The 14,791-nt window shown below is 45.3% G+C and overlaps 1 protein-coding gene across 1 annotated transcript in view; it reads right to left on the reverse strand.

The window, feature by feature from the left end:
* Positions 1 to 14,791, reverse strand: part of LOC139273825 (oocyte zinc finger protein XlCOF7.1-like) — a 47,332-nt gene that overhangs the window by 12,818 nt on the left and 19,723 nt on the right. The window contains exon 2 of the mRNA XM_070890905.1: positions 9,387 to 10,573. Coding sequence (XP_070747006.1) covers positions 9,387 to 10,244 — 858 coding nt within the window. The 5' untranslated portion in view covers positions 10,245 to 10,573. The remainder of the gene's footprint in view (positions 1 to 9,386; positions 10,574 to 14,791) is intronic.

Below are 14,791 nucleotides of genomic sequence, written 5' to 3' on the forward strand. Positions count from 1 at the left end.
CAGGTTAACAAATGTCCGTCGAATTGCACCGTGCAGATTTAGCACTTTCTAGAGATAATAAATCTCAGACGATGAAAGGAATGTTGATTTTAGACAGGATGGAGGAGAGTGTCCAGAATGAGGAATTTACAGCTTAGGAGGGAAGACTTTCTCCTGTGAATATAGAGCTGGTTTATTGGGCCTTGATGTGTTTACTTGTTCATCTTGGTGACTCTAAATCTTTGCCAATTATTTGATGTGATCGGTTTACATGTACATATTTTTAAAATATGTTTGCTGAGTGGATTCAGATTTAAATTTAAACCAAGTTTACAGGCATGATGCTCCATTCACACAGAAGATGAGAGAGATGCTGTGGGGCACACGCTAAGTCTCGTATCTAAAAGTGATTAACAGACTGGGTTTTGTGTTTAGTGATCCCGGGCATGTTACCCGACACCTTCCTTCGATACCAATGCTAGGAGAGGCACTCTGGAAGGTATGGGGAACTGGGACTTTTCCCTGACAGTAACCACAGATGAGAACTGAAGTAATCCAGAGTTAGAAAGGAGAAAAAGGTCCAAAATAGAACAGTCAGTAACAGGACATCAATTAGTCTCCTCTTGGAGACATAAAATATCAACAGTTAGTTGAAATATCAAAATATTAAACTCCAGCCCAGTTATAGGGGTTAACATCAGCAGAAACAAACCCCAACTGACAGAACAAATACGATTCGGTCAGGATGCAATTAATAGCAGCAATAACAATAGAATCCAATCCCTGCAGTCACTTGTGAACTCGCTGGTGTCTCAGCAGGAGGAATGCCCGAGTGAATCCCTTCCCACATACAGAGTAGGTGAATGGCCTCTCCCCGGTGTGACTGTGACGATGCATTTTGAGTTTACAAGGTTGGGTTCAGTTCTGCACCCGCTGTGTGCAGAGTGAGAATAGAATCAACGAGCTGCTGATTTTCTCTGATCAACACTGGTCCTTATGTGCTGCCCAACAGGCTGAGCCTGGGCTGGCCCAACAGGTTGATGGGGTGACCAGAACTGTGAGAGTACTCCAGTTGCTAATGTTTCATACAGTTCTAGCATAACCTCCAGAGGGAGGTGCGAGTTTGGAACTTACTGCCTGAAAGAGTAATAGAGGCAGAAACTCTCATCGCATTTACAAAAGTACTTGGAGCACCGGAAGTGCCATAATCTACAGGGCTATGGACCAAGAGCTGGAAAGTGGGATTAGGCCGCAGAGACATGATTGGCCTAATGGCCTCGTTCTGTGTTGTAAACTGCTATGATTCCATGACACCAATCCCCTCCTGTCTGATATAAACCAACCCCACAGTCACCGACACCAATCCCCTCCTGTCTGATATAAACCAACCCTACAGTCATTGACACCAATCCCCTCCTATCTGATATAAACCCACCCCAGTCACTGACACCAATCCCCTCCTGTCTGATGTAATGTTGCAAAGGTCAGTGGAAATTTTTAGAAACCAGCAAAGGATGACTAAAAAAATGATAGAGAGAGAAGATAGCAGATGAGAACAAACTAGCAAGAATTATAAAAACAGACAGTAAGAGTTTCTTCAGGTATATAAAATGGAAACGAACAGCTAAAGTAAACGTTGTCCCTTAGAGGATGAGACTGGAGAATTCATAATGGGAAACATGGAAATGGCAGAGATTGTGAAGAAATATTTTGTATCGGTCTTCACGGTGGAGGACACTAAAAACATCCCAACAGTTGATAATTGAGAAGCTATTGCGGTGTTGGGGTGGGGTTAGCGGGGGGCGTGGGCATGGCTTAAAGCAGTCACTATCACTAGAGATGAAGTACTCAGCAAACTGATGGGATTAAAGATGGACAAGTCTCCCAGACGTGATTGCATGCATTCTAGAGTCTTAAAAGAAGTGGCTGCAGAGATAGTGGATGCATTGGTTGTAATCTACCAAAATTCCCTGAATTCTGAGGAGGTCCCAACTGCAAATGTAATACCCTTTATTCATGAAAGGAGGGAGTCAGAAGGCAGGAAACTATAGACCAGTTAGCCTACCATCTGTCATTGGGAAAGTACTGGAGTCCATTATTAAGGAAGTAGTAGCAGGACATTTTGAAAATCATATTGCAGTCAGAGTCAGCATGGTTTTATGAAAAGGAAATCATGTTTGACAAATTTACTGGAGTTGTTTGAGGATGTAACGAGCAGAGTGGATAAAGGGGAACCAGTTGATGTCGTATATTTGCATTTCCAGAAAGCATTCGATAAAGTGCCACACAAAAGATTACTGCGCAAGCTAAGCGCTCACAGGGTTGTGGGTAATATATCAGCATGGACAGAGGGTTGGCTAACTAACAGAAAACAGAGAGTCAGGATAAATGGGTCATTTTCAGGTTGGTAAACTGTAACTAGTGGGGTGCCACAGGGATCAGTGCTGGGGCCTCAACTATTTACAATTTATATTAATGATTTGGATGAAGGGACCGAGTGTAACATAGCCAAATTTGCTGATGATACAAAGATAGGGAAAGCAAGTTGTGAGGAGGCCGCAAAGAATCTACAAAGGGATATAGATAGGCTCATGAGTGGGCAAAAATCTGGCAGATGGACTATAATGTGGTAAAATGTCAGGTTATCTCCTTTGGTAGGAAAAAGTAAAAAAACAAATTATTTAAATGGGACAATTACAAAATGCTGTAGTACAGAAGGATCTGGGGGGTTCTTGTACATGAAACTCAAAAAATTAGCATGCAGGTACAGCAAGTAATCAGTAAATGGAATGCTGGCCTTTATTGCAAGGGGGATGGAGAATAAAAGTAGGGAAGTCCTGCTACAGCTGTACATGGCGTTGGTAAGATCACACCTGGAGTACTGCACAGTTTTGGTCTGGACTTGTCTCCATTCCCGTGCTGAGGGGATTGCTACATCAGACGGGAGGGCCAACATTTGGGGACACTGATTCCCCACCAATTCCCATTCCCCTTCTTTCTGGTGGATAATGGAGGGGCCACTGTGTGTAATGTGCAAGTCAGTAAGAATTGTCAGCAAGCTCTTTCTAATTGGAAATTTTATTCAGTGGAAACTTTGACACACCGACTCACCAAAGATCAATTTAAGGTTGCAGAAAAAGTTAATAATTTTAATGCAAACTAACTTTCTGTTCAGAGTTGCTGAATTAAGGGGAAAGATAACACATAGCATTTCTTAAATGGACACTGCAGCCCCGAGAACACCATCAGCAATATATCCAGAATATTAAAGTCCAGTCCAGTTTTAGGGTTATTAACATCAGCAGAGTAGGAATCGCAGGATAGCGCAGATGAATACGTGGCTTGAGCAGTGGTGCAGCAGGGATGGATTCAAATTCCTGGGGCATTGGAACCGGTTCTGGGGGAGGTGGGACCAGTACAAACCGGACGGTCTGCACCTGGGCAGGACCGGAACCAATGTCCTAGGGGGAGTGTTTGCTAGTGCTGTTGGGGAGGAGTTAAACTAATATGGGCAGGGGGATGGGAACCAATGCAGGGAGACAAAGGGAAACAAAAGCAAAAGACAGAAAGGAGATGAGGAAAAGTGGAGGGCAGAGAAACCCAAGGCAAAGAACAAAAAGGGCCATTGTACAGCAAAATTCTAAAAGGACAAAGGGTGTTAAAAAAACAAGCCTGAAGGCTTTGTGTCTTAATGCAAGGAGTATCCGCAATAAGGTGGATGAATTAACTGTGCAAATAGATGTTAACAAATATGATGTGATTGGGATTACGGAGACGTGGCTCCAGGATGATCAGGGCTGGGAACTCAACATCCAGGGGTATTGAACATTCAGGAAAGATAGAATAAAAGGAAAAGGAGGTGGGGTAGTATTGCTGGTTAAGGAGGAAATTAAGGCAATAGTTCGTAAGGACATTAGCTTGGATGATGTGGAATCTATATGGGTAGAGCTGCAGAACACCAAAGGGCAAAAAACGTTAGTGGGAGTTCTGTACAGACCTCCAAACAGTAGCAGTGATGTTGGGGAGGGCATCAAACATGAAATTAGGGGTGCGTGCAATAAAGGTCCAGCAGTTATAATGGGTGACTTTAATATGCACATAGATTGGGCTAACCAAACTGGAAGCAATACGGTGGAGGAGGATTTCCTGGAGTGCATAAGGGATGGTTTTTTAGACCAATATGTCGAGGACCAACTAGGGGGGGAGGCCATCTTAGACTGGGTGTTGTGTAATGAGAGAGGATTAATTAGCAATCTCGTTGTGCGAGGCCCCTTGGGGAAGATTGACCATAATATGGTGGAATTCTGCATTAGGATGGAAAATGAAACAGTTAATTCAGAGACCATGGTCCAGAACTTAAAGAAGGGTAACTTTGAAGGTATGAGGCATGAATGGGCTAGGATAGATTGGCGAATGATACTGAAGAGGTTGACTGTGAATGGGCAATGGCAGACATTTAGAGACCGCATGGATGAACTACAACAATTGTACATTCCTGTCTGGTGTAAAAATAAAAAAGGGAAGGTGGCTCAACCATGGCTATCAAGGGAAATCAGGGATAGTATTAAAGCCAAGAAAGTGGCATACAAATTGGCCAGAAATAGCAGCGAACCCAGGGACTGGGAGAAATTTAGAACTCAGCAGAGGAGGACAAAGGGTTTGATTAGGGCAGGGAAAATGGAGTACGAGAAGAAGCTTGCAGGGAACATTAAGACGGATTGCAAAAGTTTCTATAGATATGTAAAGAGAAAAAGGTTAGTAAAGACAAACGTAGGTCCCCTGCAGTCAGAATCAGGGGAAGTCATAACGGGGAACAAAGAAATGGCAGACCAATTGAACAAGTACTTTGGTTCGGTATTCACGAAGGAGGACACAAACCTTCCGGATATAAAAGGGGTCGGAGGGTCTAGTAAGGAGGAGGAACTGAGGGAAATCCTTATTAGTAGGGAAATTGTGTTGGGGAAATTGATGGGATTGAAGGCCGATAAATCCCCAGGGCCTGATGGACTGCATCCCAGAGTACTTAAGGAGGTGGCCTTGGAAATAGTGGATGCATTGACAGTCATTTTCCAACATTCCATTGACTCGGGATCAGTTCCTATGGAGTGGAGGGTAGCCAATGTAACCCCACTTTTTAAAAAAGGAGGGAGATAACAGGGAATTATAGACCGGTCAGTCTGACATCGGTAGTGGGTAAAATGATGGAATCAATTATTAAGGATGTCATAGCAGTGCATTTGGAAAGAGGTGATCTGATAGGTCCAAGTCAGCATGGATTTGTGAAAGGGAAATCATGCTTGACAAATCTTCTGGAATTTTTTGAGGATGTTTCCAGTAGAGTGGACAAGGGAGAACCAGTTGATGTGGTATATTTGGACTTTCAGAAGGCTTTCGACAAGGTCCCACACAAGAGATTAATGTGCAAAGTTAAAGCACATGGGATTGGGGGTAGTGTGCTGACATAGATTGAGAACTGGTTGTCAGACAGGAAGCAAAGAGAAGTAAATGGGGACTTTTCAGAATGGCAGGCAGTGACTAGTGGGGTACCGCAAGGTTCTGTGCTGGGGCCCCAGCTGTTTACACTGTACATTAATGATTTAGACGAGGGGATTAAATGTAGTATTTCAAAATTTGAGGATGACACTAAGTTGGTTGGCAGTGTGAGCTGCGAGGAGGATGCTATGAGGCTGCAGAGCGACTTGGATAGGTTAGGTGAGTGGGCAAATGCATGGCAGATGAAGTATAATGTGGATAAATGTGAGGTTATCCACTTTGGTGGTAAAAACAGAGAGACAGACTATTATCTGAATGGTGACAGATTAGGAAAAGGGGAGGTGCAAAGAGACCTGGGTGTCATGGTACATCAGTCATTGAAGGTTGGCATGCAGGTATAGCAGGCGGTTAAGAAAGCAAATGGCATGTTGGCCTTCATAGCGAGGGGATTTGAGTACGGGGCAGGGAGGTGTTGCTACAGTTGTACAGGGCCTTGGTGAGGCCACACCTGGAGTATTGTGTACAGTTTTGGTCTCCTAACCTGAGGAAGGACATTCTTGCTATTGAGGGAGTGCAGCGAAGGTTCACCAGACTGATTCCCGGGATGGCGGGACTGACCTATCCAGAAAGACTGGATCAACTGGGCTTGTATTCACTGGAGTTCAGAAGAATGAGAGGGGACCTCATAGAAACGTTTAAAATTCTGACGGGGACAGACAGGTTAGATGCAGGAAGAATGTTCCCAATGTTGAGGAAGTCCAGAACCAGGGGACAAAGTCTAAGGATAAGGGGTAAGCCATTTAGGACCGAGATGAGGAGGAATTTCTTCCCCCAGAGTGGTGAACCTGTGGAATTCTCTACCACAGAAAGTTGTTGAGGCCAATTCACTAAATATATTCAAAAAGGAGTTAGATGAAGTCCTTATTACTAGGGGGATCAAGGGGAATGGTGAGAAAGCAGGAATGGGGTACTGAAGTTGCATGTTCAGCCATGAACTCATTGAATGGCGGTGCAGGCATGAAGGGCCGAATGGCCCACTCCTGCACCTATTTTCTATGTTTCTAAACAAACCCCAACTGTCAGAATGAACATGGTTCAGTCGGGATGTGATTCAACATTCAGGAAAGATAGAATAAAAGGAAAAGGAGGTGGGGTAGCATTGCTGGTTAAGGAGCAAATTAAGGCAATAGTTCTGAAGGACATTAGCTTGGATGATGTGGAATCGATATGGGCAGAGCTGCAGAATACCAAAGGACAAAAAACGTTAGTGGGAGTTGTGTACAGACCTCCAAACAGTAGTAGTGATGTTGGGGAGGGCATCAAACATGAAATTAGGGGTGCGTGCAATAAAGGTGCAGCAGTTATAATGGGTGACTTTAATATGCACATAGATTGGGTTAACCAAACTGGAAACAATACGGTAGAGGAGGATTTCCTGGAGTGCATAAGGGATGGTTTTTTAGACCAATATGTCGAGGAACCAACTAGGGGGGAGGCCATCTTAGACTGATTGTTGTGTAATGAGAGAGGATTAATTAGCAATCTCGTTGTGCGAGGCCCCTTGGGGAAGAGTGACCATAATATGGTGGAATTCTGCATTAGGATGGAGAATGAAACAGTTAATTCAGAGACCATGGTCCAGAACTTAAAGAAGGGTAACTTTGAAGGTATGAGGCGTGAATTGGCTAGGATAGATTGGCGAATGATACTGAAGGGGTTTACTGTGGATGGGCAATGGCAGACATTTAGAGACCGCATGGATGAACTACAACAATTGTACATTCCTGTCTGGCGTAAAAATAAAAAAGGGAAGGTGGCTCAACCGTGGCTATCAAGGGAAATCAGGGATAGCATTAAAGCCAAGGAAGTGGCATACAAATTGGCCAGAAATAGCAGAGAACCCGGGGACTGGGAGAAATTTAGAACTCAGCAGAGGAGGACAAAGGGTTTGATTAGGGCAGGGAAAATGGAGTACGAGAAGAAGCTTGCAGGGAACATTAAGACGGATTGCAAAAGTTTCTATAGATATGTAAAGAGAAAAAGGTTAGTAAAGACAAACGTAGGTCCCCTGCAGTCAGAATCAGGGGAAGTCATAACGGGGAACAAAGAAATGGCGGACCAATTGAACAAGTACTTTGGTTCGGTAGTCACTGAGGAGGACACAAACAACCTTCCGGATATAAAAGGGGTCGGAGGGTCTAGTAAGGAGGAGGAACTGAGGGAAATCCTTATTAGTCGGGAAATTGTGTTGGGGAAATTGATGGGATTGAAGGCCGATAAATCCCCAGGGCCTGATGGACTGCATCCCAGAGTACTTAAGGAGGTAGCCTTGGAAATAGTGGATGCATTGACAGTCATTTTCCAACATTCCATTGACTCTGGATCAGTTCCTATGGAGTGGAGGGTAGCCAATGTAACCCCACTTTTTAAAAAAGGAGGGAGAGAGAAAACAGGGAATTACAGACCGGTCAGCCTGACATCGGTAGTGGGTAAAATGATGGAATCAATTATTAAGGATGTCATCGCAGTGCATTTGGAAAGAGGTAATATGATAGGTCCAAGTCAGCATGGATTTGTGAAAGGGAAATCATGCTTGACAAATCTTCTGGAATTTTTTGAGGATGTTTCCAGTAGAGTGGACAAGGAAGAACCAGTTGATGTGGTATATTTGGACTTTCAGAAGGCTTTCGACAAGGTCCCACACAAGAGATTAATGTGCAAAGTTAAAGCACATGGGATTGGGGGTAGTGTGCTGACATGGATTGAGAACTGGTTGTCAGACAGGAAGCAAAGAGTAGGAGTAAATGGGGACTTTTCAGAATGGCAGGCAGTGACTAGTGGGGTACCGCAAGGTTCTGTGCTGGGGCCCCAGCTGTTTACACTGTACATTAATGATTTAGACGAGGGGATTTAATGTAGTATCTCCAAATTTGCGGATGACACTAAGTTGGGTGGCAGTGTGAGCTGCAAGGAGGATTCTATGAGGCTGCAGAGCGACTTGGATAGGTTAGGTGAGTGGGCAAATGCATGGCAGATGAAGTATAATGTGGATAAATGTGAGGTTATCCACTTTGGTGGTAAAAACAGAGAGACAGACTATTATCTGAATGGTGACAGATTAGGAAAAGGGGAGGTGCAAAGAGACCTGGGTGTCATGGTACATCAGTCATTGAAGGTTGGCATGCAGGTACAGCAGGCGGTTAAGAAAGCAAATGGCATGTTGGCCTTCATAGCGAGGGGATTTGAGTACAAGGGCAGGGAGGTGTTGCTACAATTGTACAGGGCCTTGGTGAGGCCACACCTGGAGTATTATGTACAGTTTTGGTCTCCTAACCTGAGGAAGGACATTCTTGCTATTGAGGGAGTGCAGCGAAGGTTCACCAGACTGATTCCCGGGATGGCGGGACTGACCTATCAAGAAAGACTGGATCAACTGGGCTTGTATTCACTGGAGTTCAGAAGAATGAGAGGGGACCTCATAGAAACGTTTAAAATTCTGACGGGGTTAGACAGGTTAGATGCAGGAAGAATGTTCCCAATGTTGGGGAAGTCCAGAACCAGGGGACACAGTCTAAGGATAAGGGGGAAGCCATTTAGGACTGAGATGAGGAGGAATTTCTTCACCCAGAGAGTGGTGAACCTGTGGAATTCTCTACCACAGAAAGTTGTTGAGGCCAATTCACTAAATATATTCAAAAAGGAGTTAGATGAAGTCCTTACTACTAGGGGAATCAAGGGGTATGGTGAGAAAGCAGGAATGGGGTACTGAAGTTGCATGTTCAGCCATGAACTCATTGAATGGCGGTGCAGGCTAGAAGGGCCGAATGGCCTACTCCTGCACCTATTTTCTATGTTTCTATGTTTCTAACAGAAGCAATAACAGCAGATTCTAACCTCTGCAGTCACTTGTGAACTCGCTGGTGTGTCAGCAGGGTGGATGATTGAGTGAATCCCTTCCCACACTCAGAGCAGGTGAACGGTCTCTCCCCAGTGTGAACTTGCTGGTGTTTCAGAAGGATGGATGATTGAGTGAATCCCTTCCCACACACAGAGCAGGTGAACGGCCTCTCCCCGGTGTGAACTCGTTGGTGTTTCAGCAGATTGGATGACCGAGTGAATCCCTTCCCACACTCAGAGCAGGTAAACGGCCTCTCCCCAGTATGAACTCGCTGGTGTGTCAGCAGGTGGGATGAACAAGTGAATCCCTTCCCACAATCAGAGCAGGTGAATGGCCTCTCCCCAGTGTGAACTCGCTGGTGTATCAGCAGGGTGAATGAACAAGTGAATCCCTTCCCACACTCCGAGCAGGTGAACGGTCTCTCCCCAGTGTGAACTCGCTGGTGTGTCAGTAGGTGGTATGATGTAGTGAATCCCTTCGCACACTCAGAGCAGGTGAACGGCCTCTCCCCAGTGTGAACTCGCTGGTGTATCAGCAGGTGGGATGACGTAGTGAATCCCTTTCCACACTCAGAGCAAGTAAACGGCCTCTCCCCAGTGTGAACTCGCTGGTGAGCTACAAGGTTGGATGAATTAATGAATCCCTTCCCACACTCTGAGCAGGTGAACGGCCTTTCCCCAGTATGCACTCGCTGGTGAGTTACAAGTTGGGATGACCGAGTGAATCCCTTCCCACACTCGGGGCAGGTGAACGGCCTCTCCCCAGTGTGATTGCGTCGATGAATTTCCAGCTCAGACGGTGATCTGAAAACCTTCACACAGTCAACACATTTCCACGGTTTCTCCATGATGCGGGTATCCTTGTGACTCTCCATGGTTGGACGATCAGTTGAAGCCTCGCCCACGCACACAGCACGTTTATAGTTTCTCCGCGCTGTGAATGGTGCGATGTTTTTTCAGGCTGTGTAACTGGTTAAAGTTCTTTCCACAGTCAGTGCACTGGAACGGTCTCACTCGGGTGTGTGTGTGTGTCTCGGTGCTTCTCCAGTCACACTGATTTCCCACAGACAGAACAGACAAACATTTCTCCTTCCACTTTCAAAGGCCGATGATATTCAGGTCCTGATGAATCGATTGACTCCGTCAGATCTTGACGTGATGTTGGGTTTGTGTTTCCTGTCTGAAAATCTTCCCTTCTAATACACTGTAAAAGGAGATAACAAAACTTATCACTGTAAATACAAGACAGAAATTCAGAATAGACAAATGTAGTTTCCATGGAACATTCTTTCCTCTTTTGTTCTTACAAAGCTGTAAATCCCTGTCCCACACATTGTCCTGCCTACTGTGCTGAAATTCAAACCCATCGCACATCTCTAGACTGTTTTTCCTCCATTCCCAGTTTTCACCAATTCTGGCTGAGTTCAGTTCTGTACTGACTGGTACACTTCCTTCTCCTAAAGGAGTGGACTCTGGCTGGATTCAATATACACTCTCTGGTTCTCCTCCCTCTCCTCCCCTGAGTGTGGTGATTCTGGTTGGGCTTAGTTCTGCATTCGTTGGTTCACCTCCCTCTGCTCCCCTTCAGGTGTTGACTCTGGCTGGGTTCCGTTCTACACTCACTGGTTCCCCTCCCTCTCCTCCCCTTAAGGCGCTGACTCTGGCTGGGTTCAATTCTACACTCACTGGTTCCTCTCCCTCTCCCGAAAGTGCTGACTCTGGCTGGGTTCCGTTCTACACTCACTGGTTCCTCTCCCTCTCCCTCTCCCTCTCCTGAAAGTGCTGACTCTGGCTGGGTTCTGTTCTACACTTACTGGTTCCCCTCCCCTGAAGGTGCTGACTCTGGCTGGGTTCAGTTCTACACTCACTGGTTCCTCTCCCTCTCCCTCTCCTGAAAGTGCTGACTCTGGCTGGGTTCAGTTCTACACTCACTGGTTCCTCTCCCTCTCCTCCCCTGAATGAGCTGGGTCTGGCCGAGTTCAGTTCTGCACTCACTTGTTCCCCTCCCTCTCCCTCCCCTGATGGTGTTGACTCTGGCTGGGTTTAATTCTACAATCACTGGTTTCCCCTCCCTCTCCTCCTCTAACGTGCTGGCTATCTTAGATCTGGTCCTGTGTAATGAGACAGGATTAATAAACAATCTCCTAGTAAAGGATCCCCTTGGAATGAGTGATCATAGATAGCATGGTTGAATTTCAAATTCAGATGGAGGGCAAGAAAGTTGGATCTCAAACCAGCGTACTAAGCTTAAATGATGGAGACTACAAAGGTATGAGGGCAGATTTGGCTAAAGTGGACTGGAAAAATAGATTAAAGTGTAGGACGGTTGATGAACAGTGGCATACATTTAAGGAAATATTTCACAACTCTCAAGAAAAATATATTCCAGTGAGGAGGAAAGGGTGTAAAAGAAAAGATAGCCATCAAAGATAGCCATCCGTGGCTAACTAAAGAATTAAAAGACGGTATCCAATTAAAAACAAGAGCATGCAAAGTGGCCAAAACCAGTGGGAAGACAGAAGATTGGGAAGCTTTTAAAAGCCAGCAAAGAATGACTATAGTGATTAAATCTGGGAAGATAGACTATGAAAGTAAACTAGCATGAAATATAAAAACAGATAGCAAGAGTTTCAACAGGTATATAAAAAGGAAAAGAGTGGTTAAAGCAAATGTTGGTCCCTAAGAGGATGAAACCGGGGAATCAGTGATTGGGAACATGGACATGGCAGAAACTCTGAACAAATATTTTGTATCAGTCTTTATGGTTGAGGACACTAAAAAATATCCCAACAGTGGATAGGTCTAGGGGCTATGGGGGGAACTTAACACAATCACAAAGGAGGGGATACTAGGTAAGATAATGGGACAAAAGGCAGATAAATCCCCTGGACCTGATGCCTTACATCCAAGGGTCTTGAGAAGTAGCGGCAGGGATAGTGGATGCATTGGTTGTAATCTACCAAAATTCCCTGGATTCTGGGGCGGTCCCAGCAGATTGGAAAACCACAAATGTAACGCCCCTATTTAAAAAAGGAGGCAGACAAAAAGCAGGAAACTATAGACCAGTTAGCTTAACATCTGTGGTTGGGAAAATGCTGGAGTTCATTATTAAAGCAGTAGCAGGACATTTGGAAAAGCATGATTCGATCAAGCAGAGTCAGCATGGTTTTATCATGTTTGACAAATTTGCTGGAATTCTTTGAGGATGTAACCAACAGAGTGGATAAAGGGGAACCAGTGGATGTGGTGTATTTGGACTTCCAGAAGGCATTTGACAAGGTGTCACATATAAAGTTACTGCACAAGATAAAAGTTCACAGGTTGGGGGTAATATATCATCATGGATAGAGGATTGGCTAACTAATAGAAAACAGAGTCGGGATAAATGGTTCATTCTCGGGTTGGCAATCAGTAATTAGTGGGGTGTCGCAGGATCAATGCTGGGACCCCAACTATTTACAATCTATATTAATGACTTGGAAGAAGGGACCGAGTGTAACGTAGCCAAGTTTGCTGACGATACAAAAATGGGAGGAAAAGCAATGTGCGAGGAGGACACAAAAAATCTGCAAATGGACATAGACAGGCTGAGTGAGTGGCAAAAATTTGGCAGATGGGAGTATAATGTTGGAAAGTGTGAGGTCATGCACATTGACAGAAAAAAAAAATCAATGAGCAAGTTATTATTTAAATGGAGAAAGATTGCAAAGTGCGGCAGTACAGCGGAACCTGGGGGTACTTGTGCATGAAACACAAAAGGATAGTATGCAGGTACAGCAAGTGATCAGGAATGCCAATGGAATCTTGGCCTTTATTGCAAAGAGGATAGAGTATAAAAGGCAGGGAAGTCCTGCTACAGCAATACGGGGTATTGGTGAGGCCACACCTGGAATACTGCGTGCAGTTTTGGTTTCCATATTTACGAAAGGATATACTTGCTTTGAAGACAGTTCAGAGAAGGTTCACTAGGTTGATTCCAGAGATGAGGACTTATAAGGAAAGGTCGAGTAGGTTGGGCCTCTATTGCCCCAGAGAGCCATGGAGGCTGGGTCATTGAATATACTTAAGGCGGAGATACATATTTTTGAGCGATAAGGGAGTAGAGAGTTCTGGGGAGCGCACAGGGAAGTGGAGCTGAGTCTATGATCAGACCAGCCATGATCTTATTGAATGGGGAGCAGGTTCTGGGGGTCCGGGTAGCTCACTCCTGCTCCTATTTCTCATGGCCTTATGTACGCAGCATGCCCTGTAGGGGAGAATGTGCCGCAACCAAACTACAGCAGCTCAGTGCGCGGGCCTTGGCTGAGTTTGAAGCATGAGCGGTGCGTATAATGACGGAGGAGATACATTTTGTACAGGCTCCTCAGAAGTGTCCTTTTCAGCAGAACGGAGTAATAGAAACATAGAAAATAGGTGCAGGAGTAGGCCATTCAACAAGATCATGGCTGATCATCCATGGACGAGCGGAGAGCCAGGGAAGCTTCATAAACAACTGGTGCCCACTGCAAGCCCGGAATAATAACTGGAATATCGGCGGTTGCTGCTTCGGGGCTTTCTCCCGGTCACAGGCCCAGGCTGGCGGGACTGACCTATCAAGAAAGACTGGATCAACTGGGCTTGTATTCACTGGAGTTCAGAAGAATGAGAGGGGACCTCATAGAAACATTTAAAATTCTGACGGGGTTAGACAGGTTAGATGCAGGAAGAATGTTCCCAATGTTGGGGAAGTCCAGAACCAGAGGTCACAGACTAAGGATAAGGGGTAAGCCATTTAGGACCGAGATGCGGAGGAACTTCTTCACCCAGAGAGTGGTGAACCTGTGGAATTCTCTACCACAGAAAGTTGTTGAGGCCAATTCACTAAATATATTCAAAAAGGAGTTAGATGAAGTCCTTACTACTAGGGGGATCAAGGGGTATGGCGAGAAACCAGGAATGGGGTACTGAAGTTGAATGTTCAGCCATGAACTCATTGAATGGCGGTGCAGGCTAGAAGGGCCGAATGGCCTACTCCTGCACCTATTTTCTATATTTCTATGTTTCTAACGGTGGCCATCGTGGTGCAGGACAGCAGGTTCAGTGCTCCACCATCTTGATTCAGTAGCACAGCGCATGCGTGGCCATCTTGGTGCAGGAACAAAGTGAATGATGTCAGTGTCTAGAACTGAACCCAGACAGAGTAGGCATCTTCAGGGGAGGGGCACCAGTGAGTGTAGAACTGAACCCAGTTAGAGTCAGCACCTTCCTGGTAGGGGAGAGGGAGAGGGCGAGGAACCAGTGAAACACAGAAATTTACAGCGTAGAAGTAGGCCATTTCGGCCCATCGTGTCCATGCCGGATGACAAAGAGCCGCAAAGCCCTTGGTCAACAGCCCTAAAGATTATATATAAACCTATGAACAATGACGGAAAGACAAAGAGCA

Source organism: Pristiophorus japonicus, chromosome 9 (assembly GCF_044704955.1).
Source record: "Pristiophorus japonicus isolate sPriJap1 chromosome 9, sPriJap1.hap1, whole genome shotgun sequence".
Classification (NCBI taxonomy): Eukaryota; Metazoa; Chordata; class Chondrichthyes; family Pristiophoridae; genus Pristiophorus; species Pristiophorus japonicus.